Below are 18,823 nucleotides of genomic sequence, written 5' to 3' on the forward strand. Positions count from 1 at the left end.
TTTGATGTTTAATATTCTATTTCTAAAACATCCTATGAACTTATGCCATGCATTATAACTTTAGTACTTCAAGTAGTTCTGTACTAATAGTGAAAAATACTGTTATTTCTGAAGAAAAATTACTATTCTGCTCTTTTTTCTTCTTTGGATAGTCTGTCACTGTTATAATTTTCATGTTTATTTAAGTTCTGTTCTTTATAGTATGAATATCTGAGTCTTACTTTTTTTTGTGAAGTAAAATTTAAATGATCATTCCTGTAGGATCCTGGGGAATTGTAATTCCCCAGCTCCTGTCTCTATTATTTGTTTACCTGAAGGAGTAATTTTTTTTGGTGTAATAGAAAACTAGGAAATAGAGGGCTTAAATTACAGCCAAAATCTCAAAGAGTGTGATTTTATATATTTGAATATCTATATGTAGGAAAGAGAAACACAGTTTTTCTGTGAAGATACCTGTTTTACAAGGTTGCAGTTTGGGGCTCTTTCTCTCCTGCTGCAGTTAAGATTGGACCTACATCGTACTAATAGCTGTCAGGACATCAAGGAGAGAGTTAAATGTAGAGGAACAAGTTCTGTTTTCATTTCTTTGCCTAAAGTAGTTTAATTTTGTTTTTTAGTAGTAAAAGGCATAACCATGAATGACTCCTTATACTTCATAAGATCAAGAGGGTTGTTTTGTTAATTATTAAAAATGATTTTTTAGTGGTAGGCTGTATGTCCTACCAGCTCATCATTTAAAATAATTAATCAATTTTAGTGAAATAACTGTTTGACTTCCGCAGTGATACAGTGGGTTGCATGCCTGGAATCACTGAAGTAGTAGCTATTCATTATTATGCTGGGGAGCCTTTTGTCAGGTGTAGAAAGAAACTCTGGGTTAGTGTTGGTAAACTGCAATGAGAAGTTAGAAATTTTAGCCAAGTTCTTAGTAGTAGTAATGGTTCAGAGAAAATATTACTGATTGCACTTATCCCAGCATTTAGCATGTTGAGGTTTTGTATATACGAAGTTTTAGCATAGTGGATTTTTTATAAGTAGGTTAAAAAATACTATTTGTATATTCAGTTAAACTTTCTCTGTATGTTTGTCTGTTACAGCTCAGTCCTTTTGTTTACAGCGAGTTTGCCAGGGAGAGAAACCTTCACGTTTCATTACTTGACCGACTCTATGAGCATTACCCTGCTGAGTTCCCATGTAGGATTCTCCTGTGTGAGAACTACCGCTCCCATGAAGCTATCATCAAGTAGGTGTGAACTGCCCCCTCCGTGTCATACTTTCGTTGGTCTGGTAGTGGGAGGGAACTCTAAACGGCACTGCTGCTAGGGACAGATGATTCCCAACAGACTTATGTAGTGTCCCTAGTCTTGCAAATTATGTTTAATTTTATGTCTTTAAAAGAAAACTTCAGAAGTTAGAGTTGTAATTTTTCACAGAATAGGGCTATTTTGGGAAAAACTCTCGAATCATGTTCTTCCTCTACTCTCTCACAACAATTAACACAGAAGACTTGTATGATCGAATGTAGGGAATTCCCTCCCACCAACAAATAAGCAACCAGTTCTGCAGGGGACACCAGCTGGGTGTCTTCCAATTCACTTCTGACACCATCTATCCAGAAATAATGTCCGATCCCACAGGTTGAGGGCTTAGAAGACTGTCCCCGTCCAAGCCCCCCAGCAGTCACAAGCCTGAGCCTTACTTCCAACCAACTGGCTTCAAGTTGAGGGTCCTGCGACCCTCTTTTTGGGTCTTAATTTGCTGGAGTGGCTCACAGAATGCATGGAAACAGTTATTTACATTTACTGGTTTATTATCAAGGATATTACAGAGGACACAGATGAAAAGTGCCTAGGGCATGGTATGGGAGAAAGCGTGCAGAGCTGGCATGCCCTCCCTGGGTGTGCCACCATCCAGAACCTCCACATGTTCAGCTTTCTAGAGGCTTTGGAACCCAGTTCTTTGGGTTTTTATGGAAGCTTTGTGATGTCAGCATTCCTTTCTTCAGAGTATAGGGTGGAACCCTCTCTGTGGAGGGTCTTAAGATCCACAGTCACTTTGGGAGGATGAGGCAGGAGGTTTGCTTGAGTTTAGGAGTTTGAGTCCAGCCTGAGCAACATCGGGAGACCCCCTTTCTACCAAAAAAAAAAAAAAAATTAGCTGGGCATGGTGGCATGCACCTGTGGTCCCAGCTACTTGAGAGGCTGAGGTGGGAGGGTTTCTTGAATCCAAGAGATTGAGGCTTCAGTGAGCCATGATCATGCCGTTGCACTCCAGCCTGGGCGACAGAGCAAGACCCTGTCTCAAAAACAAAAATAAGAAAAAGGCAGGGGAAGATTAGAGTCCTGCTTTGGGGCAGGTGAAAGGAAGGCAGGAGAAGGTCAGAGAGATTCTGTTTCTTGAGGCCTGACATACCCAAATTGTAACAAAGGACTGAAACAAGAGCTATGGTAGTTATGAGCCAGGAACTGTGGATGAATATACATATATACACATATATATGTGTATATATATATGTGTATATATATACACACACACACATATATATATGTGTATATATATATACACACACATATATATGTGTATATATATATACACACACACACATAAATAAAATAACACCACAAGGGCAATTCTGGAAACCAAAACTTTAGATTCTGTTAGCTATGCGTGTGTTTTTCTGTGACTAAATATATAATCTATATGAAAAGCTACATGCTGTAATAAATATATTGACAAACAGCATGATGGTTTGCTTATGTCTTTGGCTGTGTTGTACAAGGAATCTGCTTTAAAAGAAAGGAAGAAAGGAAAGAAAGAGAGGGAGAAAAACCATGAAACTTAATAAGTTTTAAAAGATTTCTGTTAGCTATAGTATGCATCTGTAAAGGTATATATCTCAGCAACTCAGTGGATTGTCACCACCTGCATGCAGCATGTAATCCTAATCCAGATCAGGAAGCAGAACATGACCAGTGCTCCGAAAGCCCCTTTGTGCTCCTTTCCAGTCACTACCCTGACCAGAAACTTACACTGTAAGAAAGTTTAGTATAATTTAATAATATTGATTATGTCAGCCATGTGAAAACCATTTTTAGGTTTCCCTGAAAGCAACTGGATAGATATAATTGTATCTCTCAAAATGTGATTCTTTTATTGTTTTCAGGCATTGGCTACAGTCACTGATGAGTCAAGTACTAGATGATGTCTTCATCAGTAAAGCAAATTCATTTTACAGTTGACAGCTTGACTGTCTTTCAGTTGTGTACATTGTTTCAGCGTCTGTATATCTATGTGTTTGCATGTATTAGTACAGTCATGGGTCACATTCTGAGAAATGTGTCATTAGGTGATTTTGTTGTTGTGTGAACATCACAGAGTGAACTTAACGCTAACCTAGATGTAGCATAGCCTACTACACATACAGGTTATATGGTGTATATAGCCTGTTGGCTCCTAGGTTACAAACCTGTACAAAGCATGCTACTATACTGAATACTGTCGGTAATTGTAAAACAGTAGTAAGTATTTGTATATCTAAACATGGAAAAAGTATGGTAAAAATACAGTACTATGATCTTATGGGACCATCATCATATGTACTGTCTATTGTTGACTAAATCATCATTATGTGTGTGATTATGTATGTGGTACATGATTGTATGTGACTCATTTAAATAAAAAAAATTAACCAAGGAAATATACTGGCTAGCAAATTTCCTCATAAAGTCTCATCTTGTATTGAACTGTCATCATTTCTTCCTGTTTTGGCTTCGTACCTTACCAAAATCATTCCATTTAACAATGTTATGCCAGGACCCTACTCTTGTTATTTTTGGAGAAATTCTTGGTATCATAAGTATTAGATGATTGGAGTAAAATTAATCATGGACATAAGGCAATATTATTAGAATTGACTGATTTTTTTTTTCTTATGGGTGAAATTAATTTTGATGTAGATTTTCCCCCTTTTTTCTTTTTGTCTTTTACTGCAGTTATACCTCTGAGCTTTTCTATGAGGGCAAACTGATGGCCAGTGGGAAGCAGCCAGCACACAAAGATTTCTACCCACTAACTTTCTTTACAGCACGAGGAGAAGATGTACAAGAAAAAAATAGCACAGCTTTTTATAATAATGCAGAGGTACCTTAATTCTTTTTGCAAATTGTTAACATTTTCTCAGTCACATTGTCTGGTTTTGTTAAGCATTTATTTAAAGTTTTGGGTTGACATTGTATTGCGTATTGACTTCATTTACATGTAAATAGTATGTAAAGTTTATTCTTTCTTGTATAACATCAATTTGTTCAGATGAATCTCCTATGGGAAAAAAAACCTGTGATTTACATTTTGTCTTATGGTAAGACAAAATACATGATTTCATTCAAAAGAAAAACCAACATTGTTCTCAATTAGATCATTATTGTTAGGTATCTAAAATAGACTCTGAGTAAGTTTTATAGTGCATATGCAAATGAGGTATCATTTTAAATGAATAAGACTTTAATTGCAGAATTCTGTGCTCCAAAGAGATCACACGGACCCAGACAGCGATGTTGCAATTCCATGATGTGCTCCACCTTACATAATTCTCTTACAATTTCTGACTTTTTAGGTTCAGAGAGAATGTGAGTAGTTTGAAGGGTCAGATCAGGCAGCAGACCAAAAAAATGGCAGCGTCTTCAGGGGATAACAAACTGGAAACCCTGGAGTTAAGGTTCTGTCCGTCAGGAGGGAGTGGAGTTCTGGACTTCCGGAAACCCGAGGATGGCAGATCATTAGGGGCATGGCTCTTGATCTCCTGTCTCCACTGCCCTTGAATTCCATGCTTTACCCATATTATTTACAAAGAAATGGCTTTTATTATGTAGTAGGAATTCATTTTTCCGTTAAGACATTGCTCATGGGCCTGTAGTTAGAAGTCAGTGCAAAAAAATCATCAGTACTCACTTGATAAAATCCTAGCCAAAAGCAAAGAAACTTGACACTTTGGTTAGTCTGTGCCATTTAATTTTAGGAAAAGGTAAACTTTTCTTTAAATATTTGAAATATTGAAAATAACTTTAGGGGTCTCCTTTATCGTTTTTGCACTCAAGTTGGAAACCACTGGCCTAGAAATTAGCCATGGTTATGGGTGGGAGGGATGACAGGAAACGGCAAGCAGGGCCTGAAATCCAGAAGCCTTGGTGGCCCTGCGTTGACATCAGGGATCAGAGCTGAGCCTTGATCCTTGATCCTGAGGTGGGATTGATGTTTGCCAGAGGCTCAGTTTCTCAGCCTCGGTTACTTGTTCATTCACAGTGACCTGGTGTGTTTCCCAGGAAACCTATAAACTATAGGATAAATAAGGTGCTGGTTTATGGACTGTCAGTTTTACTCAAAGGTTTTTTTTTTTTTTTAATATTTGTTCATATTAAAAGATCACAAAGACAGCTCACTTTAAATGTCTTGTGACCTTTAAATATTAAACATGTAACTTTAGAGACATTTCAAACCACCTTGACTTTCACCAGAGCATGGTTGTTCAGACAGTGTCTTCAGCCCCATAAGTTACTATAGTCAAAAATTTTGAGACACATTGCTCCAGGACTCTTTCTGCAAGGGGCAAAAACTGACCCTGTTCACCTCAGCTGAATAGCAGTGTAGGCGTTTTGAATTTTTGAATACCAGTATAGGCATATTTGGATACTAATATAGGTTTATTTGGACAGTAAGATGATTTTAGAAGCTCTGGGCTTTTATTGATGGTATGTAATTTAAAGGTGAAACTCAAATCTATTTTGTGTTACAAAACAAGCAGAGCAAGTGGCATCAGTTACATTTGTAGGGGAAAATGATATCTTTTATAAAGATTCTGACTAATACTTAGGAGGGCATTTGAAGAGTTTACATTCCACTATTAGGAAAATAAGACAGTCTTACATAGAGTTAAAATCAAAATGAACTTAAAAAAAAAAAGGTTGGAATTAAAAGTAAAGTTCAAGAACTTCAAGTTGAAGGAATACTCATAACATTTGTGCTGTGTGTAATTCTCCTTTGTTTAGACAACATGCTTATTATTTTACGTATCTTGTGCTTTGTACATTTGAAATTGTGTCTTTCACATGCTTAAAATTGTAGAAGGAGACTGAGAAAGATCATTTTTTTTTCTTGATTCTGAACTTATATCCCACAGTAATGAAATGGTTTCAATTTAATGCCAAGCTGAAAAAAAAGTACAATTTAAATACTAAGCACCAAAGATATGATTTTTTTTTTTTTTTTGAAACAGAGTCTCTTTTTGTCACCCAGGCTGGAGTGCAGTAGTGTGATCATGCAGCCTTGACCTCCTGGGGTCAGGTGATCCTTTAGCTTCAGCCTCCCAAATAACTGGGACTATGGGTACACACTCCCACGCCTAGTTAATTTTTTAAAAAATACATGTTTTGTAGAGATGAGGTCTTACTATGTTGCCCAAGCTAGTCTTGAACTCCTGGGCTCAAGTGATCCTCTCACCTTGGCTTCCCAAAATGCTGGAACTAGAGGTGTGAGCGACCACACCGGGCCAAGGTATAGTTCTTAACCTTGAAAAATTCAGTTGGAAGGGAGGAGCTATGGATAATAACCATAAGATGGTGTGATCTGAGAGGTAGACAGAGTTGTACAGATATACAAAATGAATCCATTGGGCTTGGTGGGACCTGAGGCATAGAGGAGAATGTGGTTTTTGCCTCATATGTTTTGAGAATCTGCAGTTAATTATCTATATTTATAATTGTTACATCTCCCTAACAGGTTGACCTTTTTATCATTTTTAAATGTCCCTCCTTGGCCGGGTGCGGTGACTCACGACTGTAATCCCAGCACATTGGGAGGCTGAGGTGGATACATTGCTTGAGCTCAGGAGTTTGAGACCAGCCTGGGCAACATGGTGAAACCCCGTCTCTACAAAAAAATACAAAAAAATTAGCTGGGCATGGTGGCAGGTGCCTGTAATACCAGCTACTCAGGAGGCTGAGGTGGCAGGATGGCTTGAGCTGAGATTGTGCCACCACACTGTAGCCTGGGTAACAGAGCTAGACCCTGTCTCAAAAAAAAAAAATAAAATAAATAAATATCCCTCTTTATCTTAGTACAGTTTTTTGTTTCAAAGTTGATGTGTCTGACATTAGTATAACAATTTCAGCTTGTTTATAGTTGCTGTTTGCGTGGTATATCTTTTTTTATTATTTTACATTCATCTTGTTTACATGTTTGAATCTAAAGTGCATATTCTATAGACAGCATATTATTGGATCTTGATTTTTTAAAAAAAGCTTGAAAATCTCTGCCTGTTTGTTTGGTGGTGTTTTCTTTTGTTTTTGAGACAGGGTCTTGCTCTGTCACCTAGGCTGGAATGCAGTGACACGATTATGGCTCACTGCAGCCTTGAGCTCCCTGGGCTCAGGTGATCTTCCCACCTCATCCTCCTAAGTAGCTGGGACTACAGATGCATGCCACCATGCCCAGCTAATTTTTGTATTTTTTGTAGGGACGGAGTTTGGCTATGTTGCCCAGGCTGGTCTTGAGCTCCGGGCTCAAGCGATCCACCTCCCTCAGCCTCCCAAAGTTCTGGAATTGCAGCCATCTTTGCCTTTTGATTGGGGTTTTTAATCCATTCACATTTAATGTTACTGATATGGTTGGATTTACCTCAGCTCTTTATCTATGTCTTATGTAGTTTTTGATCTCCTGTGTCTTCTTTATTGCCTTCTTTTGTATTAAGTGCATATTTTCTAGTGTCACATTTTAATTCCTGTAATTATTATTTTTTCTTTTTTTTTGAGACAGAGTCTCACTCTGTTGCCCAGGCTGGAGTGCAGTGGTACGTTCTTGGCTCACTGCAACCTTTGCCTCCCAGGTTCAAGTGATTATCATGCCTCAGCCTCCCAAGTAGCTGGAATTAAAAGTGCCTGCCACCACGCCTGTCTAATTTTTATATTTTTAGTAGAGGCAGGGTTTCACCATGTTGGCCAGGCTGGTCTCAAACTCCTACTTCAAGTGATCCACCCACCTCGGCCTCCCAAAGTGCTGGGATTATAGGTGTGAACCACCATGCCCAGGCATTTCTTTTAATTATTTTTTAATTATATTTTTTGAGTTATTTTCGTAGTGGTTTCTTTAGGGCTTACAATATACATCTTAATTTATCAGAATCTACTTCAGATTTTTACTAAATTAATTCCAATGAGCTATAGAAACTATACTCCTACATAGCTCTATTCCCCCTTCCTTTCTGTGCTATTATAGTATATATAATATACCTATATATAACAAACTCTATATATTTTTATAATTATTACTTTATATAATTTTATGTTTTTTAAAAATTCTGAGAGAAGGGTGACAAGTACATATTTATGGAGTTTGCTGTATTAACCTTCACTTCTCTTCGTGGATTTGAGTTACCATCTGGTGTCATTTTTTATCTACCTCCTTTGTGCCGTTATTGTCAAACGTATTACATTGTTATATATTATAGCCTAACAATACAATTATATACATATGGGTTTATGCAGTTACTTTTTAAATCAGTTAAGAGGAGAAAGAAGAAATATGTTATTATACTGTCTTCTATAATTACCCACATAATTACCTTTACCAAGATTCTTTGTTTGTGTGGATTCGAATTATTGTCCGGTATCACTTGCTTTCAGCCTGAAGAACTTCCTTTAGTATTTCTTGTAAGGTGAGTCTGCAAGTGAGGAATTCTCTTAGGTTATATTTCATCTGGGCATGTCTTTATTTTGCCCTCATTTTTGAAAAGTAGAATATAAGATTATTAGTTGAATTGGTTGGATTTTTTCTTTTAGCACATTGAAATATGTTTTCTCACTGCTTTCTGGCCTCTATTGTTTCTGTTGAGAAATCTGTTAGTCTTACTGGAATTTCTTTGTAAGTGATGAGTTGTTTTTCTCCTGCTGTTTTCAAGATTTTATTTTTGTCTTTGACTTTAGTTTTTAATATGGTTGTCTGGGTGTGGGTCTCCTTGCATTTGTCTTACTCAAAGTTCATTGAGCTTGGATGTATAGCTCAGTGTTTTCCATCAAATATGACAAATTTTTAGCCCTTATTTCTTTGAAGCTTTTTTCTGCTCCTTTCCATCTTTGCGCTCCTTCTGTTCTCCCATCAGATGCATGTTGGTGAACTTAATTGGTGTTCCACACTTCTTTGAGGCTGTTCTTTTTTCTGCATTACTTTTTCTCTCTGTTCTTCAGATTGCATAACTGCTATGTATCTTCACGTTTGCTGATTCATGCTTCTGTTATTTCAAATCTACAATTGACTCCTGGCAATAAATTTTTCATTTCAGTGTTTTTCCTTTTTCACTTCCTGGGGCATAAATTGCCCCACGGTGTGATCCAGCTGCCGTGGGTCTCTTGGCAGAGGCAGAATGTTGCCAGTTTGTGAGCCTTCCTCACCGTCTCCTGGGCAGAACTTATGGAGCAGTTGTTGGGGGAGGACATGGAACTTGCTCCTCACTGCTTTTCCCAACCTGCATCCATCCTGTGGAGCAGAAGCTCTGTGTGTGCTGTATGTTTGTGTGTAATCTATGCTGCCGTCCAGGTGCTTCCATCTAGCTGGTGCCGCTACCAAGTGTGGCTCTTCTGCAGTGCACATCAGGGGAGGTTGGGATCTGCTGATGTTCGTTGGCTGCTGAATCTACCCAGCATAGGTCTTCTGTCCTAGGAAGCTAGAGAAAATGCAAACCGTCAATGGGCTGCCAAGGCCATTGGATCAGCTCTCCTGCAATGCAGAGCTATGTAGGAAAGAGGGACTGCACTGCCACCCACTGTCCCACTCCCTATGTAGTAGGAGATGGGGGTTGGGGAACAGGTACCACCTGACTACTGCCAACTGCTTATCATAGGCCTTCTGCACCACAAAGCTGTGAAAAATGAAATCTGCCAATGTTTACCAGCTGCCAAAAGTACCTGGAATAGGAGGGAGCTAGGGAGATGGGAATTGCCCCTTGGCCATTGAAACAGTTCTGTAAGACAGAGCTGTGGGGGAATGGGGGCAGTCCATAGCTTGTAGTCCTCAACCTTCCACTGTTCTCAGTGAGTTTTTACAGGTTTTGTTGAATAGATAGATGCTTCTCAATTTCTTGTAACCTCTTTGATCTGTCTTTAGAGACTTTGAATGATTGTCTTTGCTAATTTTGACCAGCTTAAAAGATGTTTGTCTGGGAGAGAGGTTTCCCAGAATGACTCATATCATCATTCTAAGTCTGTTTTTTGACTACACAACAGGAGGATAAAGTGCAGAAATGGTTGCGTGTTGCTTAGTGGTGGGAACTCTGTGGGGTGGGAGGGCGCAGCAGAGGTGTCTCCCAACTCATCTATCCCCACATCTAACCACGTGGGTAAAGATAAGTTTTTTCTTACTACTTATTGCAGTAGACTCAGTATGTCTACTGTGTTTCCTGATAGTGAGAATGCCATGTCTTTAGTCTAGTTTGCTCTTCACATTCCCTGGGTAGTCTGTGTATGTGATGCACTTGCTGCTGTATCATAATAACAATAGGATGACTGTAGTCCTTACCTCTGTAGTTCACTGAATTTGTATCTGGACATGGGAACTGCTTTGTAGTCAATAACCTCAAGTTTTTCAAAAGATGAAAATTGTCAATTTTTATTAAATATATTTAATATTATAAATTAAAGTAGATACTGTTAGTAAATAATAAAGAAACGATGTACTTAAAGACCTTTAAAAACATACCTCCTTCCTCTGTATGCCCCTAGACTCTTGACTGACCCTCTATTGTGCTTGCCTTATATATATTTTTTTATTATGACTGTCTTTTCTAAATAAACCATAAGTTCTTCTCAGTAAGTAGCAGGCAAGGAACATGTTTTATTAATTTTTGTACCTTCTCCACTGTGCCAAACATTGAAACTGTTTGATCAGTTCATTGAATTAAAATAGAACAAACTATCCTAAAAACCCTATCATAATCCAATAATTGGGTTCTGAAAAATTCAGTTGCATAAACTGTGGCATTGCTTTATTGCAAGGTTAACGAAATGGCTTGGCTGGACTTGTACCACTAGCAGGCAGTGAATTCTGAAAGTCTGTCTCTGTGATCCAAATGTGGCCTAGTCCCAACTGTGGTTTGTGTCAGTTGGTGGCTGTTGGCTGGTCTGCTTAGTTATATCAGTGAGGAAGGGGACAATGTTAGACCTTGTACTTCTGGGACTTAGTGATGTCACTGATGGCAGGAAGCTTCTAGTTGGTTGGTTAGTTTCATTGGCCTGATGTGGAGAGAGTGGACTGAGAATTACTGGGGCTGTGAGAACTTGCCTTCCCTAGAATCACGGCCTGTCTTTTTCCCACGCAGGAACTTGAGCTTGTTCCTCCCTACACAGGAACTTGGGGGCCAATAGCATTGTCCCTGATTTTCATGTTTTCACTGGTTGTATTATTGGAGAATTTTACTGTTTAAAATGTAAGTGAAAAATTTATATTCTCATTCAGTTCACATCAGCAAAGCATTACTCCCATTTAGAGGTAGTTATTTTTTTTAAATGACATCTGCTAAAATGGGATCCTTTATAAATCAGTTTCAGTTACGATATTATTTTCTCCAAACATTGGTGATAACTTTAATATGTATGTGTGTGTTTGTTTTTAAAGGTGTTTGAAGTGGTGGAACGTGTAGAAGAGTTAAGAAGGAAGTGGCCAGTAGCGTGGGGGAAGTTAGATGATGGCAGTATTGGTGTGGTGACTCCATATGCTGATCAAGTGTTTAGAATACGTGCTGAACTTCGAAAAAAGAGATTATCTGACGTTAATGTAGAAAGGGTGCTAAATGTTCAAGGTAAGTATCAATTGAAATGAATTCAGTCATTCAAATGCTTAAATCTAAAGTGTGTTCACATTGGATTCTTAATACTCAAGATCTCTTTTCTGAAGTTATGTGTTCATTTCATATCAAGTTCTTTAATGCCAGGTTTGGCAATTAAAGGTTGAATTCATTTACATGTTTATTAAGTTTTTATATCCAAATAAAATAAGTATTAACAAATATACCTTTTCTGTGACCATAATTATATCAATGTAACATAGTATATGTATGCTGTGAATTGCAATCATAATAGTATATAACACATTCTGCTGTTAAACGGTATCTGAGGATGAATTTCTTCATAAAGATTTTTATCTATAGACTTTTCTAAGTTTATAGTTAACAGCAACTCTTTTAAATTATCTTCATTTAATTAATTGCTATAAAATCTGTGCTTTTAAATATATGTAGCAACACTATGATGTGAACTCTAATTGAAGCCTAATACAATGTTAGGTTTTATGGTAATATCCAGCAGTAGGAGTAATATACAGCAGTGAGAGCATGGGCAAAAAATAGTTCTACTGTACCATGTGTTGTCCAGATTATACAGAATTTAGGTGAGCATTTTAGAAAGAACATTAGGAGTAATTAGAAAGCACCCGGAGGAGACTTAGGGTAGTGAATGGTCAAGAAACTGCCATGAGAAAACTAGGATTGTTTAGCCTGGAGAAGAGAAGACTAAGGATTGACATCAACATTCTATTGAGATTTGTCATAGGGTGAGGGAATAGATATGTTACTATTTGAAGCACATAAGAAAAAATGATATATACCTAGACTTTCTGTAGACTTCTTTATGAAATCAGCTGTGTGTGCCCTCGTTGGCCAGAGACTAGATGACTGCTTCAACAAAGGGTCCTTATATTGGGTGGAACCTGGGACTAGACACTTTTAAGGTTGGTTCCAACAGTATCATTAAAAAAAATTTTTTTATGGTGGTAAAATACGTATGATGTAAAATTGACCATTTTAACCATTTTTATGCACATAAGTTCTGTGGCATTAAGTTCATTTACGTTATTGTGCAACAGTCATCACCATTCATCTCCAGAACTTTTTTGATCTTTCCAAACTGAAACTCTGTATGCATTAAATGCCCCCATTCCTCCTTCCCTCCTGGCAGTCACCCTTCTACATTCTTTCTCTATGAATTTGACTATTCTAGCTACCTTATATAAATGGAATTATATAGTATTTGTCCTTTCATGACTGGTTTATTTCACTTAGCATAATGCCTTCAAGGTTCATCCATGTTGTAAGATGTGTCAGAATTTCATGCCTTTATAAAGCTGAATAATCTATTGTATGTATATGCCACATTCTGTTGATCCATTCCTCTGTCCAGGGATACTTACTTGTGTTGCTTCTACCTTTTGGCTATTGTGAATAATGCTGCTATGGACGTGGATATACAGATATCTGTTTGAGTCACTCCTTTCAGTTCTTTTGAGTATGTATGTAAGCATGGAATTGCTGGATCATATGGTAGTTCTCTGCCTAATTTTTTTGAAGAACTGCCACACTGTTTTCCACAGCAGCTGTACCATTGGACATTCTCACCAGCAGTGCATAAGGGTTTCAGTTTCTCCACATCTTTGCCAATGTTTGTTATTTAGCAATTACATTTTTAAAAAATGCAATGCTTTTGTTATATCAGTGGTTCAGAATGGCAATCTTAAGTCTTTTCTTAAAAAATTTTCTTTGTAGGAAAGCAATTCAGAGTTTTGTTTCTTAGCACAGTACGTACAAGACATACTTGTAAACATAAACAGACACCAATTAAAAAGAAAGAGCAACTTCTGGAAGATTCCACAGAGGACTTAGATTACGGTTTTTTATCTAACTACAAGCTTCTCAATACTGCCATCACAAGAGCACAATCCCTGGTTGCTGTGGTGGGTGATCCCATTGCTCTGTGCTCTGTTGGAAGATGCAGGTAATTATGTGTTAATGTTGAGACATTAAAGGGGAAATGTGACATGATTTGTATCCCTATGTGTATGTTTATTCATATGACCTTCCGGCTAATTAAAAACAGGTTTATTATAGCCTGATATCCAATGGGAACACAAAAGCATATTACTTTGGATCTATTTATTGTATGCATAATTGTGTATTCATTGAGCCATTATTCAAGAGATATTTCCTGAGTGACTTCTAGGTTCTAAGCACTCTTCCAGCTCCTGAAGATACATCAGTGAACAAAATAGACAAAGATCTCTGCCCTTGTGGGGCTTACGTTTTATTGGTGGGGCTTACCTTTTACTGGTAAGGAGAGGAAGATTACCATAAACTAAATAGGAATATTATGTAGTATTTTACATGGTAAGTTGAATGGAAAGGAAAATTTTAAGAGGAATTAGGAATTATGGGGATGGTGCAGACTGGCTTGTGATTGTAAATAGCGTGGTGAGAGCAGACCTCACTGAGAAGCTGACTTGAAAGTGAGGGAGAAGCTATTTGGGTTAAAAGTGCTCCAGGAAGAAGCAACAACTAGAGCGTGGGTCGAGCTGGTTTCATGCATGTGTTTCTCTTTGATGGATATTAACTTTTGTATCCCTTGGTGCCTCACTTTTTCCGTTAATTGTTCTGATTTTTGATGAATTTCCTTCTGCTGTCTTGCTCTCTCAAGGCTTCTCAATGTAGATAATTCCTTGTATCTGGTTAATCCAGAAGATCTTAACATTAGGGGGTTAGACGTGGTCATTACTTGTCTTTCGATAGCATTATTAGTATTCATTAGACTTTAGTTTTAAGGAACAGTTTCTACTAAATGTGGTTAAAATATCAACCTACACACCACAATCTTTCCTTATACACTTGTGACTTATACCAGTTAATTGGAATTTTAACTGTACAAAGCCAGTAATAGAAGATTTGGCCTTTTGAGTATTGAAGAACCGTGCTAGCATTAAAAAAAAAAAAAGCAGTTGAACAGATATTTGTAATACTCTTTTGTGAAAAAGAAAGAAATACACTAGGGATTACTTAAAATTTTATAAGTATGCTAGTACCTGTCATAGGAAGTTCAGAATAGTAAAAAGAGATGTAGGTAGTCCTGAATCTGCCTTGGGTAATTATTTCTTTTTGATATGTTAGAATTAAAGTAGACAAAACTATTAGGACATGGCACTCTTTAAATCAGTTTTTTTTTTCTTACAGTATAGATAATGACAGCACTTCATTATCTATTTTTCTGTTCTAGCAGGAAGAAAAATTCTGGGAAGGGAGACTATTTGGGACCTTTAAGAATAAGTTTCATGTATTAGAATTTAAGACCGCTCAAAAAGTTAATATCCTTTATAGGGGAAAGCTATCATCAAAGGAATCAAGTAGAGTTTTAATTTATGAAAAAAAATTTTCTTTTTTAAAAAACAAAGCTTGAAGGTCTGTAACTTATTTATCTATAAACAATTCTGTTGTAACATCTTTAATTTCATACTTTAAAAATATATTGCCATGCATTTGTAGTCACTAATGACAAATTGTGACTACAAATTGTCACAATTGGAGGGGGGAGAATATCTTTTTTTTTTTTTTTTGAGACAGAGTTTCAGTCTTGTTGCCCAGGCTGGAGTGCAATGGTGCAATCTCGGCTCACTGCAACCTCTGCCTCCTGGGTTCAAGTGATTCTCCTACCTCAGCCTCCCGAGTAGCTGGGATTACAGGCATGTGCCACCATGCCCAGCTAATTTTTTGTGTTTTTAGAAGAGATGGGATTTCTCCATGTTGGTCAGGCTGGTCTCAAACTCCCGACCTCAGGTAATCTGCCTGCCTCGGCCTCCCAAATTGCTAGGATTACAGGCGTGAGCCACTGCACCTAGCTGAGAATATCTTAATTCTGAGTTACAAATGAATAGAAGAACCAAGTATATCAAGGAGTCTACTAATTTTCCTTTCATCCTAAGAATTTTACTTTATGTTACTTTACTAGTCATCGTAATTATATTTGGTTAGAATGTTGCTTGTGGTATTTTACCAGTTTTGCTTATATTTATTATTTGATAAGTGAGACAATTTGATTAGAATGTAATATATTAAGGCATGTGTTGAAAACAACTAGAAACTCTTAGGGGAGTAAATGGTTATAAGAATAGTGTTCTGGCCAGGCACAGTGGCTCACACCTGTAATCCCAGCACTCTGAGAGGCCCTGGTGGGTGGATTGCTTGAGCTCAGGAGTTTGAGATCACCCTGGGCAACATGGCAAAACCTTGTCCCTACAAAAAATACAAACTTTAGCTGGGTGTGGTGGCATGTGCCTGTGGTCCCAGCTACTCAGGAGGCTGAGGTGGGAGGATTGTTTGAGCCCAGGAGGTTGAGGCTCTAGTGATCATGCCACTGCACTCCAGCCTGGGTGACAGAGCAAGACCCTGTCTCAAAGAAAATAAAAAAAAAGAGTAGTGTTAAGCCACATTAGTTTTGGGCTGTCCCTATAAATAACTCCAAATATATTTACCAACCTGAATATTTTTAAAGAAACCATTACCCCTTTCTTAAAGAATCATATTATATTGTGAATTGCATGAGATCAGCATTTTTCATCCATTCTCTGACAGAAATCATTACTTTCTTAGAGCAAATGGGTGAATAATTCTTCCTGAGGCCATGTTCTCAGAATTATCCAGGGCTAATTTTTAACTTCAAAGCTGAGTCTACAGTTGCCTGTTTCTTACTACTCAGCTGGGAAATGTCAAGGTATACACATTAATTGATAAGTTAAGCAGAATATTTTCAGGGAAGTAAATACATTATGTTGAGTGAACAAAAAACATACATTTCATAGTTACATGGCAATGTTGATTGTCTGCTTTATTTGTACAGTTTAATCATGGCTGTAGCCCAAGAATTGATAGTTGGGGCATATGGATATTTAACCTTTAATCTCACTAATTTAATTAGATATTAATTTACTCTCACAATACAAGTAAGCTCAGAGAATATAATACGATTCTTGGGTCCTGTAAAAATGGAAGAGTGAGTTCTTTGTAGTTTGAGTTCATTAGGACTGTTTTCCTGCCTTTTTCATTTAATATTTTCAAAAAAACTAATCTATTCCCAAATATGAATCAAGTTTTTAAGGAATACTTACTGTGTATATTATACCAGTTCAGAAGTCAATCAGTTATATATTCTTTTTTGTTGTATTTTTAAACACATTTTTTTCTGTTAATCAAAAATGTATATAGTGAAGATCCTCCCCCTCTCTCACTAAGCTAACAAGTATTAATAGTGGCTGCTGTTTATTGACAGCTTTCTTTGAGCCAGGTGCTGGTTTATGTGCTTTGCACACATTGCCTCATTCACTCCTTCTAACAACCCTATAATGTGGGTATTTTATTTGCATTTTAAATGGGCAGCCTGATTCAGAGAGATTAAATTGCCCAGGGTCACATAGCTATTATGTGGTTCACTCAAACAGATGTCAGATTGACTTCAAAACCCACATTCTTCTCTCTGGTTATGCTGCCTTTCCCAGAAGTGATGGACATGCTTAGATAAATCTGCACGGAATGGCAGGAGGCTAAGAGGAGAGTGATAACCTTTCTTCAAACCAAGGTGTTTGGAGAAGGTCTTCCCTTGAACTGAATTTCTTCATTTAGCACATTTTATTTACTCTGTGAAATATAAACATATTTCATGTATGTGTAGAGATGTATGTATATGTGTGTACACACACACACACACACACACACACACACAGTGACCTAAGGACACCAAGTGATTTTTTAGTGTTTTATCAGCGATCCTAGAAGTAAGGTTAACACAGAAAGAAAATCAAACTTTGTGTTCAGGCAGTGATTAAAAATAAGGTTACATCCTTTGAAATGCCTAAAATTATATTACAGTATAATACACACTTGGGTTTTTAAACCAATAGTACTAAAAAAATGGTTAACATAATATTATGTTAACATTTTAGGGAGGGGGCTGAGAATTGATAAAATCTTTAACCAGAGTGGTGAATTCTTGTCCTTATTTTATTGTGATCTGTCAATTATCTGTATTCAGAAATGCTTCATAATTGTATACATAGTACTTTGGTAAGGTATTGGGGAGTTCAAGGGCCAGTGTAAAGAGAAAAAAGGAAAAATTTTAGCTTTAAAATCGAGAATTTTTGAAGGAAAGAAGCATTACCCTGAAAGTTTAGAAGTGAGACACAAATGTCATTTCAATAGTAAGGAATAATAATAATAGTAGTGCTGGTGCCCCACTTTACACATGAAGAAACTGAGGTATAAACAGAGGCTAAGTAATCTGCACAAAGTCACACAGCTACTGAATGATAGAGTCAAGATTTCAGGCTAGTTCTAGAATCCATGTGCTTCACCATTTTGCTATATCAATGGTGCCAAAAAAAAAAAAAAAAAAGTCAGATTTAACATGCAAATTTCAGGTCACTTTTGGAGCCAGTTTAACTTGATTAACTTGTAGTAAGTAGTTAATGTTACTTTTAAATTGGTATACGTTAACTCGAAGGCTGTTTCTTTGAAATCCCTAGAATCTTCTGGTAGGCGAAGACTGTCACCAAGCTCCAGCTTTTTGTGAAGTATGAGGTTGTTTGACTTAACTCATGTTACTTCAAATTCTGTTCATTGCAGTCAAGGTCAGTGAGGGTGATATAGGAACAGAGTATGGAGTTTTAAAAGGTAGCTTAAAAATAGAGCAAGTTCTAGCATTTTGGCTGTGAAAGCTGGAAATGAAAAATGTAATAATAAATTGATATTAAAAATTGAGCTAGAGGCTAAATACAGTAGCTCATGCCCATAATCCTAGCACTTCGAGAGGTCAAGGTGGGAGGATTACTTGAGGCCAGGAGTTTGAAACCAGCCCTGGCATCATAGCGAGACCACATCTCTACAAAAAAAAATTTAAAAAATTAGCCAGGTGTGGTGGCATACAACTACAGTCCCAGCTACTCTGGAGGCTGAGGCGAGAGGCTTGAGCCCAGGAGT

At 37.3% G+C, this 18,823-nt stretch overlaps 1 protein-coding gene across 1 annotated transcript in view; it reads left to right on the forward strand.

The window, feature by feature from the left end:
• HELZ (helicase with zinc finger) overlaps positions 1-18,823 on the forward strand; it is a gene marked incomplete at its 5' end in the record, with an annotated part of 126,445 nt that overhangs the window by 47,650 nt on the left and 59,972 nt on the right. The window contains 4 exons of the mRNA XM_030827101.1: positions 1,098-1,243; positions 3,993-4,140; positions 11,656-11,839; positions 13,577-13,805. Of these exons, the coding sequence (XP_030682961.1) occupies positions 1,098-1,243; positions 3,993-4,140; positions 11,656-11,839; positions 13,577-13,805 (707 nt within the window). The remainder of the gene's footprint in view (positions 1-1,097; positions 1,244-3,992; positions 4,141-11,655; positions 11,840-13,576; positions 13,806-18,823) is intronic.

The sequence above is a fragment of the Nomascus leucogenys genome, chromosome 14 (genome assembly GCF_006542625.1).
Source record: "Nomascus leucogenys isolate Asia chromosome 14, Asia_NLE_v1, whole genome shotgun sequence".
NCBI classification, from domain to species: Eukaryota; Metazoa; Chordata; class Mammalia; order Primates; family Hylobatidae; genus Nomascus; species Nomascus leucogenys.